The sequence below is a fragment of the Ailuropoda melanoleuca genome, chromosome 16, assembly GCF_002007445.2.
Source record: "Ailuropoda melanoleuca isolate Jingjing chromosome 16, ASM200744v2, whole genome shotgun sequence".
NCBI lineage: Eukaryota > Metazoa > Chordata > Mammalia > Carnivora > Ursidae > Ailuropoda > Ailuropoda melanoleuca.
In genome coordinates, this window is record NC_048233.1 from 88,447,127 (window position 1) to 88,469,406 (window position 22,280).

Consider the following 22,280-nt stretch of genomic DNA (forward strand, 5'->3'; position numbering starts at 1 on the left):
CATCTTAACCACATCCCCTTTTCTGCAAGCGGTAAATACTTTGTTTGGCATTTAAAAATAAAACCCGTGTCCGATCACTGTTAGTTACATCTACACACAAAACAACCTGCACACAGATTTACGGTAGCTTTTCTGACGACTGCCAAGACCTGGAAGCAGCCAAGATGTCCTTCGGCAGGTGGACGGATAAATAAACCATGGTCCAACGGAAGGCTGCTCGGCACTAAAGAGAACCGAGCTCCCCAGCCGAAAAGTCACGGAGGAAAGGAAGACGCATCTTACTCAGTGAAAGAAGCCGGTTTGAAAAGGCCACAAGCTGTGTGATTTTGACCTACGACACGCTGGAAAAAGCAAAACCACGGAGACGGTAAAGAGATCAGTGGTTGCTGCGCGTAAGCAGGGACGGAGGGTGAACAGGTGAGCACAGAAGATGTCAAGGGCAGGGAAGCTACTCTGTGTCTCTGTGGTGATGGACAGCTCTCGTGACCGCTGGTCAAAACCCACAGAACGTACAAAACCAAGAGTGGGCCCCAAAGTGACCTGCGGGCTCTGATGAGTAATGACGGGCTGGTCGGGGGCTGGTCGGCCTAACACTGCCGTACTAACGCGAGCTGCTGGGAATTGGAGGGCCAGTGGTTATCGGGGAGTCCCACAGAGCCTCCACCTTTCCACTCACTTCCCTGTAAACCTCAAACTGCTCTAACAAACAAAGTCCACTAATTTCAAAAAAAATATGGGCAAAGAGAAGACAGGGAAGGTTCTGCTTTCTAGGGGAGTGTGAGCCACGACCGGGAAAGACCTGGACGCGGACCATGCGATCCGGGAGCTGCCACGTGTCGACAGCTCAGCTTCACATGTTACACTTGAAACTAAGGACAGTTTCGAGTTTATCTGTCGAAACAAGGAAACAACAAAACAAACCCAGGCAACAGCCAATGGCACACACGGCTCAATGGTGCGAGCCACTGGCACTGAGAGTAGAGATGGGGGCCGCCCGAGAGGAAGAAGCCTGCCGGGACGGCCACTGGCGTCCAGCTGCAGGCAGGTGCACGGGAAATGGCGCAGACCTCCGTCTGGAAATAACTCGGGGTCTGTGCTGTCTGATTTTAGAAGCCAGGTCACGGTCCACCCTGGAGGAAGCATCCACTGCAAGCCCAGGTCCTGGAAACAGCAGTTCCAGGGAACAAGACCAGGTAGAGGGCGTCATGTGGGAAGAACATCCCAGAGCAGAGCTTCTCACCTCCCCCTACTGCCGGCTCTCCCCCGTGGAATCATCCGGAAACAGCCGGGGACGAGGCCAGGCCGGTGGACGTCCAGGCCAAAGGCTGGCCCAAGGAGGGAACTACAGACACATGTGCCCTCCATGTTCCCTCCACGTGTTACCTCCATGTCCCAGCCACGTGTGCTGTCCATGCCCCCCCCCGCCGCCCATGTCCCATCTCCTGGCATCTCAGGCACTGACGCAGCAGTCAGAAGTTAAACTGCGGAGACACACAAGTCAGCAGTGATCATGGATCACAGCAGAGCAGCCTGTCTGGGCGGGGACGGGCACGGCCGATGGGCACAGGCAGGGTCCTGCCCCAGCTCTAGGGGTCAGAGGAGCCCTAGTGATGAGGAGAAAGCTCCATTCCTGAGCTGACGCATGCAGCTGCTGTGGGCTAGATAACTGGGTGGCAGGGCAGGACACATTTAGGTGACAGTGGCCCAGGCAGAGGGCTGGCCGGTCACCAGAAGTCGGGGTGGGGGCCCCCTGTGGCTGAGTCCAGGAGGAAGGTTCTCCAGCCCAGGGTGACCGACCTAGGGGGACGAAGGCCCCGAGCTGCCACGAAGACTACCTGAGCCCAGCTCGGCGTGTCCCCTGCACGGGCTCCACCCAGTGACTGCACTGTGCCCCAGGGGACACCGGCCAAGGTCTGCACACAGTCTGGTTGTCACAGCTGAGGGTGCGACTGGTGCCTGGGGTGGAGGCCGGCGAGGCTGTAGACATCCTAGAACACAGCATGCAGCCCCCGCCACAAACGCCGTCCAGCCCCACAACGGAGTACGATCCCAACACAAGAAGGAAGGAAATCCCACCACTAGGACAGCATGGACGGACCTCGCAGGCACCGTGCTAAGTGAACTAAGTCAGAGACCGTGTGATGCCGCTTACAGGCCAAATCCGAAAGTACCGACCCCCAAAACAGAGCAGGCCGCTGGCTGCCGGGGGCGGGGTGGGGTCGGCGCACAGGTGGCCAGAGGTACAAACTTCCAGTTACAAGCTCTAGGAGTCCTGGAAGGAGCACAGTGACCACAGCCAATGTCACTGTTCTCTACGCTCGGAGGCTGCTGAGAGAGCGGATCTGAAAAGTTCCCGACACAAGGAAAACCACTGTAACTCTGTGCTGAGCGACATTAACCAGACTGCTGGGTCCGCAGCCACAATGTATCCAAGTATCGAAACCTATCAAAGGGGGACCAGCCTGAAGCTAACATGATATTACAGGTCAGCTTAACCTGGATAAAACTGGGTGGGGGGGGCAGGTTGAAATAAAAGTCGATGCTCGTTCGGAATTACTTAAAGAAGAAGAAATTGTCCAGCACCACAGGTCAGGTTGCTGAGTTCAGAAGCCCTGTGCTAGTCTGACCCGGGAATGATGCGCGCCCACATGCCAGCAGGGGGAGCAAGGCATGCACGTGTAAGCACATCTCCCACGGCAGGCACACGGCAGCGCCAGACGCCTTACCGTCCACCCTTCGTTTGTTTGCTCACCCCGCCTCTGTGGATGAGCACCTACTGTGTGCCAGGCGCCGTGCTGCCTGCACGGATCAGCCCTTCTCATCCGGAACTCACGCAGGGTGAGAAAGGACTTTCAAAAACCACGTAAAGTCTAAGTGTTGCACACGCATGTGGGCCCGTGCTTCCGCAAGGCTTCCCGAAGTCCTCTCCACCTGGCACCTACCTCCAGTATCCAGGTCATGGAAATTTGGATCCAGGCCTCGTTCCAGCATTTTGACCATCTTCTCCACCGAACGGTGCTGAACGTGGTCCATGAATTTTTTCAGATTGGTCTAAGGGGAAAAATAAAAAAACAGCAATGTCTTTACAGGCCCTGGAAGGCTCCTTACAGGAAGGCCTCCTCCGTGGAGAGGGAGCCACCCCTACACGGGGCACTGCAGACCCATCAGGCAGTGGGTCGTTGTATTTGGAACCCCAGCACCAAGCACGGAGTCCAGCACGTGGCAAATGCAACCAGCCAGTCCTGGATGAAAGTTCTAGAAATCCCTTGCCTTTCACATCTGTGCCAAGAGCCACAAGACGTTCCTTTGCTTCTGAAAGGATGAGCCACCTGGGCCACTTTGAAAAACTAGTTTCCAGGGTCCACCCCCGAGCTTCCGACTCCATCTCCGGGGAGTGAGGCCCAAGGACTGATATTTGTGCCCTCTAATCTCTAAAGCAGCAGGTGCAATGGAGAGCAGACAGGGCAGCATCTCGGCTCGGCTAATCCACTTTTTGGTGAACCCTGTGACTCCGTGGACAGAAACAGGGATGCCTGATCACGGAGCAATTCAAGGTGAAAGGAGACAATCACTTCTCAAGGGGTCAAAACAATCCGTGAGCCAACCCTGGTGGAGAGGGACGTTTCCCCAGCTTAGCCCGGCCTCGTCGGTAACAGAAAGCCTGATTTCCTGCCACGGAGCACATAGCCCCAGCCACCTGAGGTTAACCACAGCATCCAATCTGCCTCGATCCGAAGAAGCAAACTCGTTCCTGGCCTGATTCTGCACCCCCTCCACACAGCTCCCATGACACGGGGGCAGCCGCGGGGGCTCCGGGGCCCTCCAGCCCGCCGACACAGGCTGGATCTCTACCTGCACACTCTACGTACATTCCAGGGCTAAAATTAACAAATATCCAAAGACACAAGATACATTTGTGTTTACTTAACGCTTCCACTGCTATTCAGCAACTGGGGTTTTTTTAATCTAAAAAGCACATTTTTATCTACAATTTAGAAGTTCATCAAAAAAAACTAGAAGCTTCCAGACCCTGGGATCAAAACGCCACCATCCAGATTCCAGGGCTGGGCATGGATTTGCGTGAGGACCCGGAGCATTAGTTGTGCCACAAAGTTGTCAGTGCTCAGAGGATGGTTGGGACACACCACCAGGCAGAGAGCCAGGCAGAAGGGCCGCCACCGGCCACATCTGGACAATGGGAAGACATGACTAAGTAATGGTGCATAACCATTGAACACAGTAAAAATCCATGCACCTGTTGTAATACAAATGGGGAAAGAACAAAAGCCAGGGGAGCCGGATCGTTGCAAACACCCGCTTTGAGTTCACAGCACCAGGTAAGCTCGCCTGGGCAGCACCAGGGCGGGCCAGGGGCAGTGTCCACGCAGATCCCAACGTTGCCCTTCCTGTGCGCCACATCCACGAGCATCCTCAGATACCATGCATCCTCCTCGGCACTAAGGTGGGTGTGACCACGATCCAGCCTCAGCACCCCGTGGACACACACAGCGACCCCCCACAGAGGGCAGGGGTTCCCGCCGCAAGCCCAGCCAGGAAGCAAGCGCTCGTGGACCACAGCCCACGGCTCTTGACCTCAAGCCTGTCCTTCACGCCCCTGCCGGCCATGTGCCGGTCTCACCTCTGTGTGGTTTCTGTGAATAGCTCTTTAACTGGCTCCGTGTTCAATGTGTCTCTCTGTCAGCAGCAGTGGCTCAGAGAGAACGGCTTCCCCTCCTCCCAGAAACTCCCAGGTGGGGTCGTGCACAGAGCAGCGACCCCTCTGATCCTGTCCACGTGCAAGTCGTCACCCAGCATGCTTTCGTCACATGGGAGAGGATGGCTGTGTTCGGGGGCTCTGGTGGACGCCCTTCTGGGAGGCACCCGGGAGGGCGTGTTCATTCACGTGGTTTAGTCAGGCCCACGTCGGCCACGTACACGAAGGACACACACACCCGGGCAAGGCGTACACCATCCCCACGACACACGTGTCTGAACCCTCCCTGCTTCAGAGCCTCGCCGTTGAGGGAACCCCGTGCTCCCCTGCCTGAGCTCCCACCGCTTCACGGAGCAGCCCTGCCCCCGAGCAGCCGGGCCGGCCTCCAGGAGCGAGCGGGAGAGGCAGCCCAGAGCACCTGCACATCCCAGCCCCGCCCAGCACGACGTGCAGGTGGCAGGTACGGGGGTGGGAGGTGCTTCCCAGGAGGAGGAGCCCGCTGCCCAAGGAGCTCCCCTGGTCTGCAGAGACGGTAACGCCACGTGGGAGACACGAGGCCGGCGTGTGAATGCCAGCCATCCCCGCCTACCTTTGTGTGCAGCTTGGCCAACTGCTTCTCGTCCAGAACGGATGGCTTATACACACGCTTCTTGTATCGAAACTGCACAGAAACACAGGAAAAGAAAAGACACGTGAATAGGTCACAGCATGCTCCAAGGAAACACGGTCTTGTCCACCGCAGGAGGCTGGGGTCCCCCAGCAAGCTCCTCCTGCGTCAGGTAAACGAACTGTGTTCCTACCGCTAACCCGACATCGCAGGAATCGTGCTGCGAGGGTCCACAGCCACGTGGCTGAAAAGCCACGGAAAGAAACAAGAGCAACCCGAGGGGACAAAGGAGTCGTACCCTCCCAGAGAAGCCATGGCCGGCACGCCTCTCGTGAGCCGCAATCGCGGTCCTCCGGCCATGCACGTGGCCCCGTCAACAAATCCGGACGTGTCTTGGACACCCAGCCCCATGAAGCCGGCGTGGTGGAACCAGCATCCCCACTGCTGCCCCGCCCGGGACTCTCGGCCACGTTCATTCCCTCACACACAGCGCCCCCTCTGAGCCAGAACATTTCGCTCCAACACGGTCGCTGCCCGGGAGGACCGTGCATGCGTCAGTCCGCCTCGAACCCCAGTACGTCCACCTCGCGCCCCACCGGGGGCCCCCACCCCTTTGAGGTCGGATGTGCTGGAGCCCGACGGAAGGCTGGGGAGGGCGCCAACAGTCCGCACTCACGAAGATTCCCAGTCGAGGCGTCTGCTCGAGTCCAGCCCCACCACTGTCCTGCCAGCTTCGGCCGGACGCTTTCCCATCCGACACCAGCCTCACGATCGGCCGGTGGGGAGGCCCGAGGATGGCACAGGAGCGTCCCGGCGAACACCGGCTCCGGACGGATGCAGCTGCACCCCTCCCCACAAAACCCTCGATTCCGCCCGCCACAGCCCTCCCTGTGAGTCTGAACGAGCACAGGGCGAGGGACGTGAAGGTGTGGGGCAGCGGGGGAGCTAATCCTGACACCGTCTAATCCCACAGCCAGGTTCCAAAGCCGCCACCTTACTCTCCTCTCCTCCCCCCTGCAAACAAAACAGCAGGTTCATGACACACAAAATTCCCCTGACGCACAGGCTAAAATTTGATTTTTTTTTTTAAGTGCCAATATAAGCCCGTAGTGAAATCAGGAGGTTCCGTGAGACTCAGGTGGCTCACATTTCAGGACAACGTGCGCTGACCACAGGCTGCAGGTGTCCATCACCCTGCGCGGAACTGGGAGGCAGGACCCAGACCCGTTTTAGGATTTCTGCCCCCGGTTCTAGACTCAAGCAGGACAGTATGTTCCGTGCGCCTGGCGCCCTGGGCTGCAGCAAGCTCCCGTCCCCCCAGTCTTCCCCCACCAGACCTCTAAGACTTCAAGAGCCACTGGGAGTGACGTCAGGAGAGATGGGGCTCACTAGCTGATGAGTCTAACAGAATTCAAGTCACGTGGACTCATGGTTATAAAGATACACTCGGGCAGGGACGCCTGGGGGGATGGTCGGTGAAGCGTCTGCCTTCAGCTCAGGTCATGATCTCAGGGTCCTGGGGTCAAACCCCACATCGGGCTCCTTGCTCAGCAGGGAGCCTGCTTCTCCCTCTCCCTCTGCCTCTCTCTCTCTCTCTCTGCCTCTCATGAATAAATAAACAAAATCTTAAAAAAAAAAAAATACACTAAGGCTGCTAACACATCTTGGCAGGACGGGAAATGCTCGGAGGAGGATGTCTGTTTCCAGAGTCACCAGCATTTTTCCAGCTCGTGGCCACAGAGGGATGCAGGTTCTAGAAGGCAAAGCCTTTCCTGCTGTTTCCTCCATGTTTCCTAAGCAGCCAACCATATTCCACCGAAATTCTTGGAGGCGATGAGCTCAAAGCCACACTGACGTGTGGAGCGCCAGGCCTGTCTCACTCGGCACGAGGATCACCTGGTGAGACAGAGGCGCAGGGAGATGGATACGTGGAGGTCCTACAACTCTCACGGCAAGGAGATCGCCAGCTTGTGCATGGGGCCCCTCGCTGGAGCCTTACGGACCCGAGCAGGCACGATTCATGTTCCCCCAATTTCAAAACTGGGAACCTGAGGCCCAGAGAGGCTGCGTGGCGGGCTCAGGCTGCACAGCTCCCAGGACTGGACCGAGCCCGCCATGGGGCAATGCACACGCAGGAGCAGAGAAGCTCCCCTGCAAACCTGTCAGCTTGGCTCCCGTGACACGAGTCCCCAGACAGGACATGAGAGAGAGAACGCCATGTACCTGCCATTCTAGGAACAGCAGCAGCGCCCTGCCCATGCCCTGTGCATCCCATGCCCTCCCATTCCATCCTTGAGGGTGAGCGGGGGACCAGCCAGGGTCGCCTTCTCCAAAAGCCTCTCGGATCAAGAGTGGGCTCTGGACGTCCCGGTCTTCTCACCAGGTTTCACTGTCATTACGGAAATTATCAGTCCCCAAATGAACCATTCATTCACTGTTCCCCGTCTGTCACCTCCCACTTGAGTGTCAGCCCCATCAGACCAGAACCCAGATAGTCTCCTGCGCAGTGAACATGCCTAGAAAGTGTCTGGTACTTAGGTCCCCAACAGGGATTTTTCCACTGGATACCCATTTTACGGATGAGCAAACTGAGGTCAGAACAGGGAACCACAGGACGCCAAGTGGCACCCCATCTTTTCCTTCACCAAAACCCCTCCCTCCGGTCTGACACATACTCCATCTACACAGGGATCCCAATAACCTCAGCCCCGAAGTCACTATCAGGTTTAGAAATGTACGGATGAGATCTGGCCTTGGTCCACGACCTCTCTGACTTCAGAATGATCTCATCACTGTGAATACTGTAGAGCACACGTAGGTTGCTGAAGGGCCAGCTATGCACCCACACGCACAGCGTCTCCCTGTCTGATGGGGCTGAGATGAGTGTCATTGCCCGCTCCCAGTCCTGCTGAGCAACAGTAAAAATGCTGCTTGCATCATTGTCTCATACATCACAGGTAAAGACCGTGTGCAAACCTGGGGATGCGGCCAGCCGGGGGTCAGAGCGTCAGAGGCTGGCGTCACACTTCACATGGACCCGTCACACGGCAGGCCCACGGCTACGGCAGCACCAGCCCCCTGGTCATTCCCGGCAAGAAGTTGGAAGTCATGCTTCAGATCACAGCTGGACAGCCCCTGGCCACCCCACACCCCAGGGCAGGAAGACCGGGTCGCAGAGGCAGAAGCAAGCCCCACCCTGCACCCTCAGACCCACAGGTCCCGGTGATGGGAGCCTGAGTCAGACCCCTCGTGTGCACTTCCCAAATTCTCTCCAACAGATTCATCCAAACTACGGGAAGGAAACAAATGGACCAAACACTGCACAGCTGTCTGAAATCCCCAAATTACAGGCAACCGCAAGGCCCCAAACTCACTTTTAATCCAAATCAAATCTGGAGTTTCGTGAAGGTCCTCCCCCCCCCCCCGGGGGGCCCGGGTGTCCAGGCCACGAGGCAGCCACCAGTACCTCCAGGGAGGGGACGCCCTTGCCCACGGGCTGCGGGTACTCGCGCAGAAGCCGCTCCTCGTCCAGGAACTTGCCATCGCGCCCGTTGCTGGCCGGCTGGAACAGCCCGTAGTTCAGGACGTCCTTCAGGCTCTGGGTCAAGGAGCACAGGATCCGCTGCTTCGCAACCCACACGGTGGCATCCGGGTTAAACCGGATGCACTTCTGCGGGGAAGGAAAAGACCCCGATCAGTGGTGCGGCCCACCCGACCCAGCACGCAGCCGGAGATGTCAAGGTGCTTCTGTCCAGGTCCTCTGAGCGGCGGACCCCCCGGCGATCTAGGACGTCGCTTGGACGCGGACCCTGAGTAAATACAAAAGGAGAATGGCGCAGACAGAACCGTGGGCTTCGGTGGCCTTGCCTCAGATCCCCACGGCACCTGTGGTGTTGTTCTGGTTACCAACATGGCCTACTGCCTTGGGCCGCTCCTGCCCCTGAGTATGGCTTCTCCAATCCCAGCGCTCGTGGCAACAGTGCCAACCGCCCACCCCCCCACCCAGAAGAGCGTCTGGGGCAGCAGGTCCGGGTCGGGCCCCCCAACCTGCACTTCTCACGAGTGTGGTCAGAGAAGCACACTGTGAGGACCGCGGCTCAAGCAGATTATAGCAGGATTTAATTTTCACATCGGTGGCACGTCGACTTCTCAGGTACAGATGGAGGTTTCGGCTCGTGACCTCTCGGATGGGAACGTCCATGGCAAGCATCTGTGTGCCACACAGACACTGAGCACAACAGCCTTGGGACACCGACCCCTGCCCCCAAAGCAGAGAGGAAGGCAACGACAAAACACAGTGTGATTTAAAAATCCGATCAGTTGCCACAAGAGCTAATATTTTTTAAGATTTTATTTATTTGAGAGAGAGAGCGAGAGAGCATGAGCCAGGGGGAGGGAGGGGGGAGTAGAGGGACAGGGAGAAGCAGACTCCCGGCTGAGCAGGGCGCCCGATGTAGGGCTCGATCCTGGGACTTGGTATCATGACCTGAGCTGAAGGCAGACGCCTAACCTACTGAGCCACCCAGGTGCCCCAAAAGCTCATTTTTTAAAACCTCAATAGTGTAGACAGTGCCTGCAAATCAATCCTGAAGACCTTTCAAAACCCGAACAGTGCCACGAAGATCCCAAAGGCCACGTCTTGGCCATGCTCCCGGGTCCCTTCTGTGAGATTCCACCAGTAAGCCACAAAAACAAACACCAGGCCACGTCCACTTCTAACAGAGACTTCTCGTTTTCTCTTGAATTAAAATGATGTTTTATTGAACAGCCATGAGCAGGAGCTGAAGGGCTTGCTTTATCCCCGCAAAAACCTTCAGAAAGGACAGGAGGCTGGGGCCACTGTCTCCTGGGGGTTCTGCGTGCCCCAGGATGCAGCGGCCTCCTCCATGGGCCTGAGCCTCCGGGGAAGCCCCTCCCAGCAGGGAGAGCCGAGCCTGCTGCTCTCAACAACGGGGAAGGTTGAGCAGGCAGCCTGGAATGCCACCGCCCAGGAAACCTGACCCGGGAGGCAGGAACGCTCCATCTGTCCCTCGCTGGTATCAAAGGCTGAATTCACGGGTACCTCGGAGCTCCTCCTGGGGCTGCTATCAGGCTGGGTGAGGGCCGGCTGCTCATGTCAGAGACACTTCATGACTGCCCGCACCCCGCCCAGCCCCGGCTGAGTGGGAAGAGTACCTGGAAACTTCGGGACAACAAACTAGGTCTGTCCGACGTGACCAGGTGGGGCCGCGGAAAACTCGCCACTTCCTGTGTCGGGAGTCCCCATTGGCCTCCGGTTCTAACCACCCAGACACCCAACTCAAGTTCCCTCGGATACTAGTACCCTAGGAAGGCTGAGGCCTCCGCATGGCGGCCGCAGCAAAGGGGCTACCAGCAGGGAGGGCAGAGTGGAGCGGGGGCTGGAACCTGCTCCCAAGGGACCCATCTGATCGCAGGTGATCGCGGGTGATCAGAGTGCCCACTCCACTTTAGGCAAAGCCGGGGATGCGGAGTCTGTGCCCCGGGCGGGCCAGCCCTGCACAATGAAGAACCGTCCTCCTCTAAGAAACATCAAGAAGGCCCCATTCAGAAACTTCCAGAAGGAGCAAGAGCTCAGTGGTCAGAAAGGCTTGTGCGTGCAGCCCGACTGCTCACACTAACCTTGTGATCCTGGGCAAACCCACCAGCCCAGCGGTCCCCGTTCCCAGGATGAAAACCAGGGCACCTACACTGACCTAACTCGCGGGGCTGTTGTCGGAGTCAGACGAACGTAAATGATACATGCCGCTGGGGGATGACTGCGTCCTGCAAAACATGCTGACGTCCTAACTCCCTTTATCTGTGCATCTGATTTATTTGGAAATAGGGTCTTGGCAGATGTCATCAAGTTAAGATGAGGTCATAACAGAGTAGGGTGGGCTCCAATCCACTGTGACTGTGTCCTTATGAACAAGGGAAACGTGGACACTGATATGCACGTGCCACGTGAAGACAAATGCAGAGACGGAAGCATGCCATCTACATGTCAAGGAGCACCACGGATCGCCAGCAGACCGCCAGCAGCCAGGACAGAGGCCTGGCCCCGACGCTCCCTCCCAGCCTCAGGGAGACCCAGCGCTGTCCACACCCGGATCTCAGCCTCCAGCCTCCAGGACCAGGAGACAAGACAATGCCTGCGGTTTCAGCCTCATCTGCGGTAGCGAATTACAGCGGCTCCAGGAACTAACACACGGAAAGGTGCATCACACCCGCCATCCTCTCAGAGAAGAGCCCGGAGGTCTGAGCACCCTGCCCCCCCAGCAACCCCTTTCCTTCCACGTGTAATGGGTGCTACCTGCGTGCTCACACCTACCACCAAGAAAACCGCGGTGCAGCCAGTTCAAAAGGCACCCGACAAATCCCGCTCCCCTTGCTCACCTACCCCTCATCGACCCCCTTCCTTACCCAGCATCCGCCTCGGGCAGAGCCCGCTGCAAGCACAGTCCTGACATGGGTGATCCAATCAGTGAATGACAGCCGGGAGCCAGAAAACCACAATGAGCAAAGCTGCTCTAAGCCACGTTTGAGGTGGTGATGGGATGGGAAGGCAGAAAACAAATGCCCAATGAGCCCCCGAGGATGCCCCGAGCGAGGAGGAAGTCAGGCCGCCTGGGAGGGCACGCACACCAGAGACCATGCCCATGAACAAAAAGCCACGTGAGAGTTTGGGATGGCATTTCAGGTCGTGGGCTCAGCACAGGATCAGCAGGAGACGTATCTGGAGAAGCGGCGGGTCAGGCAGGTGGTACCTTTCTGCACCCCACTCTCACCTGATGCAGTAGTGAGAGGAGCTGGTACCATATTCCTGTCTCCCTACAGCCCTGTGAGATGGGTATTCTTCATAAGCTTTTACAGGTGTTCTCAGGTAAGCGATTTGTGAGAGGACTTACATAGTACAGGGAGGACTGCACAGAATGTCAGGAATCCCAGAGCCCAGCCACTGCCATTAAAGGGCTGCCTGGGAACACCTTTATTCCTCTAGCTTCTGTCTTCTGCATAAATGGTCCTGTACCAGCACCAGGACAGGCATGGGTGGGGGCACATGAGATGACTGAGATGGGGGTCTTGCCCCTAAGGAGCTCAGAGCCTGGTGGGAGAGGACAATGATGGTGATGGTGGTGGTGATGTTGGTGGTGATGGCGATGGAGATGGTGACGATGATGATGGTGATGACGGTGATGACGGTGATGATGGTGATGATGGTGATGATGATGGTGAAGGTGATGGGATGACAATGATGGTGATGATGGTGATGATGGTGATGGTAATGACGGTGATGATGGTGATGGCAATGATGGTGATGACGGTGATGATGATGGTGAAGGTGATGGGATGACAATGATGATGATAATGGTGATGACAGTGATGGTGATGATGGTGATGGTGGTGATGGTGGTGATGGTGGTGATGATGATGGTGGTGATGGTGAAGGTGATGGTGGTGAGGATGATGGTGGTGATGGTGGTGACGATGATACAGGCGTGGTTAACATTTATTGAATCTTAATATGCCAGGAACTACACTAAACTGTATTTACCTTCGCCACAACCACGAGAGAAGAGTATTATCATTATTATTGTTGCTGTAGATACAATTATATAATTACGTATCATATGTAATCTCATATGTAATGAATACAATGCATGTAATATTATTTACATTTAACAGACATGATTATGACTATTAATATAAAAACAATTCTTCTTCTTCTCCTCAGAAGGGGAAGCGGAGCCTCAGAGTCTCACGTAACTACCCCAACGCCCCATGTCTGGAAAGTGGTGCAAGTTCAGGGCGAACGCAAGTCAAGTCCGCCCGGCTCCTGGAGATTTAACTGATGCTTTATTTCCTCTCCATACACACCTGGCCACCCTCAGAACACAACATACTTGACAGTCACTGAGAAATCTGAGGCGGAAACTGAGGGTCAGCTTGCTTAAGGATCAGGGAGACACTGCCTTTGTTCTGAGTTTCCAGTTACCTGTTACTTTGTCCCGCTGCTGAACATGGACAGTTACACGGCAGAAACAGTTTAACCTCCGTAACAAAGGACTATATTGGGGAGATTCTAAATAATCGTTTTCAAAGAAGTAAAATCTCGCCTCTGACATGCCAGTAGCTTTGAAAAGTAGACAAAGTGACAAAGTGCTGGGCACGCTGGTGTCGGGAAGATGCGCGGCACACGGCCCCACGGACATACCATGGCTGTGTCTCTGGAAAAGCAGGCGCGAGCGACGGTCTTCTTCCCCCTAGGGCCGGGCTTCGGGGGCCCTCGGAAGAGCAGCAAGGCACATGCAACAAAGATTTCGACCCAGTATGAATTCACGACTGAAAACCACTTGCAGCCAGCTCCTCAGCCGGACGACGGTGGGACGGTTACTCTAACAGGGCGCTTAACACAAAGGAACACGCTGACTGTGACCTAAGCACGCAGGGCAGGGGACCACGTGGGGAATTAGACCCCAACGGACAAATCACAGTCACCAATCCCACAAGCCAAGCCGACCCAAACTGACCCCCACCCACACCTCCACCTCTGCCCTGGTCCCCCACTCTTTCTATCCTCACCCTCCTTCCAAATCTCAACGGTGGGACAACCTCTGATTCCAGAATCCCGGGAGATGTTCCTGGCCCCTCTCTGGACTTCACCTTCTAGATCAGCTGGGTTCATCTATAGCCTCGAATGTTTGAGTCCCCACCTGTGCCCTACCGCTGCCCAGCAGGCCCCCATCCGTTCTCACCTGGGTCACTCCAGCAGCCCCTGCACAGAGCTCACCTGCCTGTCTCTCAGACCCACACAACTTCACTCCAGTCCCACCACCTGTGTCCCCTCATGATCCAATCACTCAAACGCCTGCACTCCCACCCAAGGGACACAGGGAAGGAATCACTGATCTGGACCCCACCTCCTTGTCAGGACATGCCCTGCCTATCAATGCCCCCCTCTGCCCTTGCCCCAACCCCATACACCTGTGCACCTGCACACACACGCACGTGTACACACATGCATGCGCACACACACACACACATTCAGGCAATGCCAAACCACTCTCAGTACTTCTCTGGCATGTCAGGCTGTGTGTTCCTGTGCACCTGTGCCTCCAGCTAACCGTCCCTTCCTCTCCTCACCTGCCAGCTGAAATCACACCTTTCCCAACTGGGATCAGGATTCACCCATTCTGGCCTCCCCCCAAAGTTGAGCTGACCACGGAGTGTCCTGAACTGAACCCAAGGAACTAGTCTGCGCACCCACGGAGCACAGTCCAAGCTAACCAGCTGACCCCTGCTCCCTCCTGTCCGGCCTGTGGGTCATGGCCTCTCCATCTTGCATTTCTTTCGTATAGGAGGGACAGACCAGCGTGTACTTTGCCTTATGACATTTCAGTAACTATCAATTTGATGTCCTGGTGCAACACCCCAAACGCCGAGATGTCCAGATCCACCTGAAAAACCTCCCCGAGTGTCTGGGCTGAGCTGGGTGGGTTTAAGATACGGAAAACTTGCAAGTGGATGTAACGACACCTCCAAGACCCAATCAGAGTGGCTTCTCCCCTGAGGAGCAGCGCATTCATGGGGGGTTGGGAAAGAGTTGGGAACTGCAAAATCCAAAAGTGAGAGCAGGCCTCTGTGACCAACATCAGCCTCAGTTTAAGGATCTGTCCGGAAGCTCCTAGGGTTCCTTTGGGCCAGCTCTGGCTCTTTTCAGGTTTTCTCAGCCCCCAGAGGCCCTGACCCCCTAGAGGGAGGCATATTAAAGCACAGGGAAACCGTGCACATCTTCCTCTAAGATGTCCACCCAACCCCAGGCACGTGGCCCCACCCCAACCCCCAGGTGATTAGCGCTCCACATAAAGTAGGGTCTGGTCTGGACCACAGGGAGGATGGCGGGAGCTGCCATGACCAAGCGCTCGCTTAGTGCCCAGGGCACTGTGAACACGCTATCTTGTTAGAATACAGCAACGATCTGGAGAGGGCAGACGGCCCCCACGCTTGCAGAATCGTAAGCGGCACAGCTCTGGTCGGCTGGGTGCTTGACCTGTATGAAACTCCACCCTCCAATGGTAAAGCTCACGGCCAAACTCAAATGTAAAATGAGATTTCAAGTAGGGGAGAAGCCCACTCTCCTGCTTGGCCAACGTGAGTTGTAGCCTCTCTGCGAGATGTGAGGCTAACAACCGAGAATCCCAGGAAACAAGCGAAAGAACGCCGGCCATGGAGATGGGGAGGCAGACACCCGGTGTGGGTCGGCCACGTACACTGTGCCTGTTTTCTAGGGCTGTCTTAACAAAAGAGCACGGATGGGGGCTTACAACACAGGCATTCGTTGCCTCCCCGTCCTGGAGGCTGGAGGCTGGAAGTCCAAGATGCAGGTGCGGGCAGAGCTCGGTCCTGAGGCCTCTCTCCCTGGTGTGTCGATGGCTGTCCTTTCCCTGTATCCTCACAGGGTCACCCCTCTGTGTGTGTCTGTGTCCTGATCTCCTTTTAAAACACCATTCCTGGGGCGCCTGGGTGGCTCAGTCGGTTAAACGTCTGCCCTTGGCTCGAGGCATAACCCCAGGATCCTTGGATCGAGCCCCGCACCAGGCTCTCTGCTCAGCGGAGGGGTCTGCTTCCCCTTCTGCCCCTCCCCCTACTCGTGCTTTCTCTCTCTCTCTCTCAAAAGTAAATAAAAAATCTTAAAAAAAAAAAGATACCATTCCTATTGGATGAGGTCCCACCTGAGCAATGTCATTTTACCTTAATCATCTCTTTAAAGACCCCACCTCCAAATATACTCACCACCTGAGGTGCTAGGGGTTAGAACTTCTATACAGAGGCTGGGGTGGAGGGACCACTCAGCCCATAACACTGTGACCAGGGGCCAGTCTCAGCCTCACACGAAGCACCACATGCTCTGGGTGGGCCACGTCTGTGTTGTCGACTAACGCACACGATCCACAGAGGAGCAAAAACTCTGTGCTCTGGGGCCGTGTGCCCACCGCTGCCCGAGCGGTCGCCCTACGGGGGCAGAAGGAGACAGAAGCTGGACAAGACTGTTTTTGACTTGCAACAACAGGACAACAGAATTCTATGGAAGAGAGCAAACTGGCTCCAGGTCTGTTCTGGGTCCTGTACGATGGGGGTGATGGCAGTGGTCATTCTGTGAGATCTCCCTGAGGGTCTAGAGCGGAAAGAACGGTAAATATCATACTGCATGACACACGCATCGTTCGAGTGCACGGTCAGGAGGCCAGGGGCAAACCACCAACAACGCAAGGCCGCGCCGCACAGACACACTCCTTCCGCCTCCCACACACTGTTGGCTCACATTCCCCAGACGGGACTTCAACCCACTGCACCCCTGACTTCCACCCAGAAAAAGTTAAAAAGACAAATGAGAGGGAGAGCTGCCGAGGCATTTGGGGGTAGTGGTGCCAAGGGCACACCCCCTGCATCGCCCTGGACCAGCTCCAGGAGCCAGCGCTGGAGACGCAGACCCCAGGGAGAAGAAACAGCCCAGCAGCGTTCAGCAAGAACTCGGAAGGTTCGGAAAGAAACCCAAGCTTCTGAGCACATCGCTCATGGCAAAGAAGTGCGTTTCAACATTCAGAACTTCCTCTGGACCACACTTTATGTCCTTATCATATGATGATATACGCTTTTATGATGCGTTGTAAAAGAGCCACGCTAAACGGAACGTGCCAGGAGCCATTTTAAGGTGAATTCAGGCACGTTTGGGCCTTGAACAGCTGCTCGTGCACGATGTGCAGATTTGCACACCTCCGAGAAACAGCCGGCACCACAGAACCCAAACCGTGACTGGGCGGGTTCCAAACGCAACCGTCCAAACAAAAACCATGCTTCTGCTGTGGACAAAGACCTCCCAGGCTGGAAGCTGGGGCAGCAAACCGGGAAACATTCTCTCGGGTAACACGTGAAGCTCCAAATAAGGGATTTCGAGGGAAGGAGAAATGCTGGGTGACCTTGACTGAGAAGGGCAGCCCGGTCTGAGGACGCTGAAGCCCAGGAGCTGCGCTGCGGATGGTTCGACATGAATGAAGGATAAAGAGGCTGTGTACTCGTTTTTCCAACCACAGTGAGATTCTCGAAACAGTAAGAGCCTCATCGCCCCCTGCCGCTCTGTGGAAGTGGTGGGAAAACCACGTGCTGTGGCTCATTTCTAAGGGGCTAACTGGCAGTGCTTGGCCATTGTCAAGGGGACGGGACACAGAGGCACTGGCCTGGAATCCGTCAGTGACTCAAGCCCTCCCTGGAGGCGAGTTCATTCTCCTCTTTCACTAGCCATCGTCCGGGGGGGGGGGGAGGGAAGGGAACCCGGGGGGGGGGGGGACCCCGGGGGAGGGGTATCACGTGGTCCTGACCTCCAACACATCTCAGGTGCTCCTGGAGGTTAGGAGTAGTGCTCCTGAGCCCAAAGAGGCACAAAGAAAGCTCAGAAGGGCTCCCAGACACACACAGCTGTGAGAGGCGGGCCTGCAGATCCCTGGGTCCCAGCAGCGCACACGGAGCCACGGGTCAGCACGCAGGGGCCGAGAGGTGGCCGGGAGACGGGCAGGGGGCCGGGGGAGGCCGTGGTGGACGCAGCACGGACGCTGTGGGGTACGACCCCCGTCCATCCAGAGAGGACGTGTGTGAAAAGAAAGGCCAAAACTGAGGGCAGGAGTCCGACCCGGCAGGAGGAGTCACAGAGATCGGACCACAGAAGGTGCCGGAAGAGAAGTGCCGCGTCCTTGGCTTTAACACAGAAAATTAAATATGGATGGTTTGGGCCCGGGCACTGCCACCTTCTGGGTAATTCTTATCAGCCTGGGACACCGGGGGAGGAGGAGAGATCCGCTCCTCATCGGCGTGGCCTTTGAACCGCAATGCTCTCAACACAATGTGGGATTTACAAAGCTTTGTTACAGAATGTGTACTAATTCCAGACCAAAGCCACTTCCCCAAATGTTATTTTCTCAGAGAGATTTAAGTAGGTATTAAGTCGAAGCTTAAGCAGAAGGGCACAGCAACGCAGACATTTGTCACAGGGGCTACGGAGACCCCGGCAAGCCGGGCCGATCGCTCTCCTATATGAAACATTAACCTAATACCCAACAGGAGATGCAGCGTGGAATCCCTACAACACACAAAACTGATGCTGGTTAAATGCGGTTTTTAGGGGGGTTTATTTTGTTTTGTTAAGGATGCAAATGAAAACAAAGCCCCTCTCGGCCTTCAGCCAGCCGCCATGCAAGATGAATAATGACCGACATGATCGAGGCCTCCCCCCTGGAGCCGTCCGTGTTTTAAACCACTTACAACTGCTAGTTTCCTGATTAAAACTGTGAAGTATAAACCACTCCATTTACGGACAATGAGGATAATTACCATCACCACATCACAGAGAAAATGGAGGCAGAGGGAAGTCGGGGGCCGGGCAAGAGGGGCTCTCTTTGGCCTGAGCATCAATTAATGAAACCACAAAGAAAACCAGAGTCCATGCCTTCCATCCCCCAAAAAAGTGATCCAAACGTGCACCACAAAGACATAGCAGGGCCACCCCAGGTAGAGCTCAAAGATCCAGACCACCTGTTTCCGTAATGCAGAAGGGATGGATGGAGGGAGGGAGGAAGGGAAAGACTCAGAGATGGAGAGATGGATGGGTGGATAGATGGAGATGAATGGATGGATGAAGGGATGGATGGATGGGTAGATAGATGGCTGGGTGGATGGATGGATGGATGTGCGGGTGGATAGATGGGTGGAGGGAAGGATAGATGGAGAAAGGGATGGAGGGATGATGGATGGCTGAATGGATGGAGGGATGGATGACGGGTGGAGGGATAAATTAAAGGATGGGTGGAGGGATGGGTGGGTGGATTGATGGAGGGATGATGAGTGGCTGGATGGAGAGGGATGGATGATGGGTGGAGGGATGGATGGAAAGGATGGATGGATGGGTGCAGGGATGAATCAGGGATGGAGGGATGGATGGAGGGATAATGGGCGGGTGGAAGGAGAGAGGGATGGATGAAGGATGGAATGAAGAATGGAGGGATGACAGATGGGTGTATGGAGGGAGGGACTGATGATGGATGGAGGGATGGATGGATGGAAGGATGGAGGAAGGGATGGAGGGATGATGGACTGGTGGATAGATGGAGGGCGGGAGGAATGAAAGGAAAAATGGATAACTGGTGAATGTCAAAGAAAGAAGTCTCAAAAACAGACTCCTAGATGTTAAAAGTAAGTTATGAATGACATTCCCAGTATGATGCCAGCTGTATATGGGTTTTTACACAACACAATGCTATACAGTGATCACTAGTAAATACAGAGAGTGAGAGACGAGAGAGATTCACACTGAATTCATGACTGTGCCTCTGAGGAGAGGGCGCTGGGCATGAGGACCACAAGACTTCGACTTTATCAGGGAAGTTTTAATCCTAGGATTAAGAAGTGATAAGATGCGGGACACCTGGGTGGCCCCATCAGGTTAGCATGGACTCTTGATTTCGGCTCAGGTCATGATCTCAGGGTTGTGAGATCGAGCCGCTCGTTGGGCTCCACACTGGGCGTGGAGCCTGCTTGAGATTCTCTCTCTCCCTCTTCCTCTGTCTCTCCCCACCATGCGCATTCTCTCTCTCTCTCTCTCTAAAAAAGCAATGTGACAAAATGCTAACCACTGTCAATTATTCATAATAGATACACTGGTATTTATGATATTATTCTTTGATTTGTCCTAAATTTTTAATTTTCTTACATTAAAGAAAAAATGAACAGCATCAAACCAAGACGTAAGGCCGTTTCTCAGCTTCTTAGGGGTCTCCTTGGCAGGACTGGAGTCAACCCTGGGCCACACTGCAGGGACTCAAAGCTCTTGAAGGAAGGACATTATCACCATCACCTCCTTCAGCCCACTGGGTCCGCTTGACTTTTCTTTCAGGGCAGAAAATGTGCTCAAGTCAGGGTCATGTACAACTGATTTTCTAGTTAAGTCTAAAATCCCAAACAAAGTTCCTTTTGGTAGCAAGCAAGCAGGCAGGAAAGAGTGCGCTCTGAGACAGGGAGATCTAGAAACAAAATGGCAGCCTGAAAGACGGAGACCTTTTTTGATGCAAGAGTTCTTCATGTCTGTATTGCCTGGGCTACTGGATCACGTGTGAGGCCGTGAAATGATAGCGTTCAAGGCACCAGTGCGGTAAGTGTTGGTCTCGGGGCGGGGGGGGGCAGTCAACTGAAGAAAACATGGCTCTGCCTCCCAGTCCACACACTGCATGACTCCACTCATAGGGAAAGTCCAGAGAAGGCAAATCCATAGGGACAGAAAGCAGGTGAGTGGTTGCCGGGTGCTGGGGGGCAGGGGGATGGGGGCTGACTGCTGATGGGCAGGCGTCTCCTTCTGGGGTGGTGAGAATGTTCTAAGATTGTGGTGATGGACGTACTCATCTGGGAATTTACCAAAACCCACTGAACTGTACACTTTTAATGGGCAAATTGTATGGAAAGGGAATTATATCTCAATTTTTAAAAGAAATCTTTTTTTCCCCTGTGCTGAGAAACTATCAAGATGCAGGCATCACATTTTAGAACTCGCTGATGCCAGGGGCACCTGGGTGGCTCAGTCGGTTAAGCATCTGCCTCTGGCTCAGGTCCCGATCTCAGGGTCCTGGGATCAAGCCCCATGGGGGGCTCCCTGCTCAGTGGGGAGCCTGCTTCTCCCCCTCCTCCCTGCTCTTGCTCTGTCTCTGTTTCTCTCTCTCAAATAAATAAATAAAACCTTAAAAAAAAAATGCTGACACAAGTCACAGGGAAGGAGCCTTCGAACAGCCAGGGCACAGTCTCGTGCAAGAGCCACGCCGGCTCCGACCTCATCGACGGTCATCAGGAGCCTGTCCGTGGGTCTCTGCCCCGGATTCTTGCAGGAGCCTCCTACCTCCTTCTACTGCCTCCGCTCCTCGGGGGCCCCACAAACTGCTCAGATGTCACCCCCTCGTCCGCTGGAGGCAAGGGTTCAGACGACATCTTTCTCTCTCTCACCGGACATCGCTCATTCAGACGCACCAGCCGTGGGGGCCAAGGATGCACAAGCCAGACCGGGAGCACTGGTGGAGAGAGATGCTGGCCACGCAACCACCGAGGGCACACCTGCGGAATCACGTTCGTGCAGGGGGCGCAGGGGAAGCAAGGGCCATAAGGACACCTCAGGTGGGATCAGTGGGGCAGGGGGGGCGCACCATGTCCTATCCGATCTTTATCCTTAAACAGTAAGAGCTCCTAGGGGAGGCTGATGGGACACGGTGGGACTGTGTTTACGTGGCAAGCAGTCGCCTGGGGCGCTGCGTGGACTCTCCTAGTCCAGGGGGAAGACGGCAGTATGGACAACCTGGTCACAGAGACAGACAGGAGAGCCCGGGTCCGAGGGGTCCAGATGGTACAGGACAGGACCTGGCAGTGGACTCCAGTAAGGGGCCCGGGAAGATGGAACTCTGGGGTGACCCCGGGGTGCTGGCTTGGACAACAGAATCAAGGCTCACAGCCAAAACATGCAAACAACCCAACTGGCTGTCTGCTGGGGGATGGACAAACAAAATACGGTCCATCAGTGAAATGCTCCTTGCCAAGAAGAGGAAAGAAACACTGGCAGGTGAACCTCAAAACTCTTCCACTGAGTGAAAGAAGTCGGACACGGAGGCCACATCCTGTAGGACCCCATTAATACGGAATGCCCACAACAGTGACCACAGAGACAGGACACACGTTATTGGTGTCAGGGGCTAGAAGTGGACGAGGACGAGGGACAGGCAGGTGGCGAAGGAAGGGACAGATGGCGGTGACATCTGCACGACTCAGCAAAGTCACTCAAAATCACTGAATAGGTATCCTTAATGTGAGTGAACTTCATGGCTTGTAAACTGCACCTAATTTAAAGTTAACCACTAGCTGAGAGAGGGAACAGCAGTG

At 55.4% G+C, this 22,280-nt stretch overlaps 1 protein-coding gene across 1 annotated transcript in view; it reads right to left on the reverse strand.

Moving 5' to 3' along the window:
• LOC100467244 (SH3 and multiple ankyrin repeat domains protein 3) overlaps positions 1–22,280 on the reverse strand; it is a 296,215-nt gene that overhangs the window by 199,884 nt on the left and 74,051 nt on the right. Inside the window, exons 4-6 of the mRNA XM_034644850.1 lie at positions 8,788–8,991; positions 5,304–5,375; positions 2,943–3,051 (exon numbers count right to left, since the gene is read on the reverse strand). Coding sequence (XP_034500741.1) covers positions 2,943–3,051; positions 5,304–5,375; positions 8,788–8,991 — 385 coding nt within the window. The remainder of the gene's footprint in view (positions 1–2,942; positions 3,052–5,303; positions 5,376–8,787; positions 8,992–22,280) is intronic.